This window comes from Beta vulgaris, chromosome 4 (assembly GCF_026745355.1).
Source record: "Beta vulgaris subsp. vulgaris cultivar EL10 chromosome 4, EL10.2, whole genome shotgun sequence".
In the NCBI taxonomy this organism is placed as follows: Eukaryota; Viridiplantae; Streptophyta; class Magnoliopsida; order Caryophyllales; family Amaranthaceae; genus Beta; species Beta vulgaris.
Window position 1 is genome coordinate 44,335,972 of NC_079205.1, and position 4,477 is coordinate 44,340,448.

Here is a 4,477-nt window from a genome sequence, read left to right on the forward strand (position 1 = left end):
CCTCTTGCATCAACCTTAGATTTTTCCAGCCTTAATTGAATCCTAGGGCAGATTTCAACTTCCTTCTTTGAGATGAAGTCTCTCTTCTTGTGCAACCTCTCCACAAACCTTCTCTAATGTCTTCCAACATTGTTATTATAGGTTTGTGCCTTGAAGATAAGATGTATGCATTGAACACCTCATTCATGTTGTTATCAATGCTATCACACACTGAAGTTGTGGTCAAGAAGGCCTTGACCCATTTTTTTGTGTTCCTTTTCTTCAAATCTACTGCAGCAGCCTTTGATATATCACCAAAAAGCTCCATGTGTCTATTGAAGTCAGATCTGTTGTACTTTTAGCAATCTTCCAAAACCCTCTTTTATATTCTAAGCCACCACCAAAGACTTGCCTGAAATTGCAGTAAGCATGTCTTGCACAGCACCTTGTGTCTGCTTTTGGCCATATTTGGGACACAACATTTAACAAACCTTTTTGTTGGTCAGACATGATTGTGTAACCATGACCATCACTTGTCCCTAAATCATCTGCCAAAAGCTGTAAAAACCATCCCCAACTGTCTGTGGACTCCACCTCAACACATGCCCAAGCAATTGGGAACATTTGGTTGTTCCCATCCCTTCCAACAGCTACAAGTAATTGCCCACCAAATGGACCTTTCAAAAAACAACCATCAATACCAAAGAATGGTCTGCAACCAGCAATAAACCCTCTTTTAAGTGCATCAAAACACACATACAATCTTTCAAACACACCGTGGATCAGTTTAAACTTTATTGTGTTATTTCTGTTTGACTTTAGCAACTCTTGTGCATATCTATGTAGTAGACCATACTGCTCCTCATACTCACCTAGTATAAGTGCTTGTGCCTTTCTTCTGGCCTTAAGAGCAAGCCACAATGAAGCTTTAATTCCTCTTTCAGCCCACAATGTATCTACTATCTCCTGACATTTCATGTAAGGGTTAATTTTGAAATTCTGTTGGTAGGTTTTAGCAATCCAAGCTGCCCTAATTTTCTTCACAGTGGCTAATCTTCCACAATTGTGTGTGGGAACCAGGGTCTTAACAACTAGGTGTCCTTTTCCCCTTTCAAGTGAGCACCAAACATAAAAAGGACACTTCTGTGATTTGCACCTAGCCCCTACCTTCTTTGCATCATTTTTGCTAAAATATGTGTCTCTTCAAACAGTTAAACAATAGTTGGTTACTGCATCCCTAAACTCATTTGCATTCTCAAACTGTTGTCCCAAAAAGAAAGGGCTGCAGCAAACCAACTTTCTTAGTAGTTGGATGGTTGTTCTTCTTGTTTTTAGGGGAAGGGGGTGGTAGAAGAGAGCCACAATCACCCTCATCCTCTGAATTAGGAGGGTTATCTAAGTCAGATGACTCCCCTTCATAGTCAGAGCCATGGTCATCACTTATAACCTTTCCTCTCAGCCACTCTGTCAAGTGACTTGTATGCCATTTCTTTCTTTTTTTTCAAATAAAATGATGTGCCTTGCGTCTATCACTTCACCATCCTCATTGTCAGTTCCTTGATCATCATAGTCTATATCATTTGATTCAACAGACCCTAAGCTAAGTGATTGACTCATATTTGGATCATTTTCATCAACATCTTTCAACACATGACAAGTTTCCACATAAGCATTCCAAACTACATCATTTTCATCCAAATCAATTAACTCTCTATTATGTTTGTCACTTTCATCAACATTTATAACTTCAGTGGGAAGATCCTCATGCTCTGTGAAAAGATCAATCATCCTACACTTCTCTAATAAACTTAAGAACATGCCAAAAGTTGTACTATCATAGTCCAAGAATCTAAGACCAAGCTTTAGTTCCTTAAATGGATCACAATAGTGTAACTTTATCACATTCTTATGTCCTAGAGAGTTGATCAGGGACCTAAGATAATTAACATCTAGATCAGATGGTAAATCATTTATAATCTTCACCTCACCCCCTTCATATACCAAATCTGGTTTATGCACCCATCTTCCACCATGGTGGACCACAATGCACATACTTATTTCCATGTTTTCAGTCCACAAACTACAAATTAACAAAACAGATGAACAAAATAAGTAATAATTTAACACAATATGAGATTTCCAATGAAGTCATTCCATTCAAATAGAAGTTAGAATACATATCAATTCACTTAGTCTTGGAAATGGATTCTTACAATTACAAAAGGAATCCATTTCCATCATTAAGTGCAACTTAAAATCTTCTGATATGAACATTACATACACTAAATCAGGGCTATCTATCACCAAAATACAACAAGAAGCCCTATACTACCAACCCAAACCCCTGCTACAACAACCAAATTACCCAAAAAAATGCCAAAATGTACTACTTGCAAGCAGGGGACTTCAACCAATCACTCATAATCTTCAGCAAAAAAATCAGCATCATACTCAGCCAACCAATCATACAAACAAGCAGAATTGTTGTGAATAATGTCCCAACATATCCAATTGTGAAAACGGTTAGTCCAAATTGCAGCCCTTTCAGGAATCCACCACTTCCAATTCCACATGTCCCTCCAATCCCTACATACAAGTGAGACTACCCCCTTGTCATGTCTGTTCAGCTTTGGGAACACACGCATAGTCATTATCTCAGGCATGAACAACACTGGGTGGGAAGCTTCAGTTTCTTCAGCCATTTTATCCTTTAAAAAATAACATCTAAAGTTAAATATAAGGACTACATAAAAAGAAACCTAATACCCTCTGTTGTAGTTAGTTCATTTCATAACAAAAATCAAACAGACCCTAAGTCTTCATCATAATTTTTAGCAGATAAATATGCAAAACAAAATCAAACCACCACACAAAGTATAATCCGAACAAAAAAAAACAACAAACATGAACAAAAAAAAATTTGAATTTCCAAAATTACAACATCCAAAACCCCTCCAACTGACCCAACAAAAACACTGAATTTAGCTAAAAAAGACAAAAATAAGAGAGTTTAGATGATTACCACAAAGATATAAGCAATTTTAAGCACAAATTTTTGCAGATGAAGCTTCTTCTTCTAAGCCCTTCTTTTCGCCTTTGAGAGAAATGAAAGAGTTTTCTATAACAGGGGAGTGTAGTGGAAGATGGAATGGCGCCAAGTACAGGTATCCCCTTTTCTTTAGCTTTTTTTTCTCTCTCAACTAACATCATTTTTTTGGGAAAAACAACAAATGATAACTTTTTGGGGTTTTAATTGTCAACTGGCCCCACAAGTTAACCAAGGTTAACATTTATGCTCATAATCCCGTTTTGGGTCCCAAACGGTGTAAAAAAAAAAAAGGACAGGTCCCAAACGGTGAAAAATTGCAAACATGGGGTCCTTATTGTTTGCTTAACTCCTAGAAAATCAGTAAAAAAAAAAAAAGACTAAGAATCAAGCAAAAGGTCACTATGATCAAGTGAATGAAATAGAAGGAGGAAGGGGAGGAGAAAGAGGGATGAAAGGAGAGAAAGAGGATCAAAATGAGTCAAAAGGAGTCCATTAAATACGCTAGAATTGCACTTATCATAATTCCTGACTCAATTGACTCGCCGCTTGTTGATAGCGTTAGGAGCAAATGTCTCTATTATTTTTGGCTTCAAAAAATGGGCCAAAAAACGTCGAAAAGACACTCTTCTAGTAGTGTCAGTCCCACGAAAATTATGTGTAACCAAAAAGATTGTCACACATTATAGGATGATTATTTCTATTCAAGGGTTATAAGAAAGAGGAAAAAAAAAGGGTAAGCTAGGAGAAAGTATTTGTCATGTCTTGTTCTATTTCTCTATTGGTTAAATTATTTAAAAAAAAATTGTTGAGTGGAGTTGATAGAATAGAAACAATAATATTTGTTGGACCAAATACAATGAGTGTCAGATCAATTAATAATTTCATGTTATCTCATGGCGTACGAATCTTTTGAGGACGTCCCAAATACGAAAATGAGGGGAAAAAAAAATGGAACTGAGAGAGTATAATATATTGGATGGTTGTAAGTATTTTGACATTTCCATTTATGGGAAGTGTTGCGAGGCTTGTACATTTTTCGGATGAAATACAAAGTCTATTTCATTCCAATCTGAACCGAATTCGCTCTTTTTTTTATTTATAAAAATAAGATTTTCTAAATGGATTTGGATTGAAGAAATTGGTCGGATACAAGAAAAAAAACCTAAATTTTATAACAGCTAGTCTTGGTAAGATAGTCTGACGTTAAGGTTTAACGTCAGACGATTACTTAAGCATTGAAAATCTTGAAAAAATTGATTTTGTATCTACTCCCTCCGTTCCAAAATATAGTTCCCATTTCTATTTTGGGTGTCCCAAAATATAGTTTCCATTTCCATATCTAGTTCCACATTTTCCCATAATTTGTCTAGAAAAACCATGTCCCATTATTTATTTGATTCTTTAATAATGTTTTTTTCTTTGTTTATTCAACCAAAATGTTACAATCAA

General features: G+C 36.0%; 1 protein-coding gene across 1 annotated transcript; it reads right to left on the reverse strand.

Moving 5' to 3' along the window:
- Window positions 1-267: 267 nt before the first annotated feature.
- LOC125496702 (uncharacterized) lies at window positions 268-2,043 on the reverse strand. Its single transcript, XM_048642233.1, has 2 exons — window positions 1,499-2,043; window positions 268-1,180 (listed from the first exon to the last, which is right to left on the reverse strand). The coding sequence occupies exons 1-2, from the start codon at window positions 2,041-2,043 to the stop codon at window positions 268-270; spliced, it is 1,458 nt and encodes a 485-aa protein (XP_048498190.1).
- Between the last annotated feature and the right edge of the window lie 2,434 nt (window positions 2,044-4,477).

What these genes read in the sequence shown, in the direction of transcription:
- LOC125496702 (XM_048642233.1), bottom strand. Translation starts at nt 2,043, where the DNA reads ATGGAAATAAGTATGTGCATTGTGGTCCACCATGGTGGAAGATGGGTG. An exon ending in GGTGAAGTGATAGACGCAAG is followed by an intron (nt 1,181 to 1,498) that starts GCACATCATTTT and finishes AACTGTTTGAAG; the next exon opens with AGACACATATTTTAGCAAAA.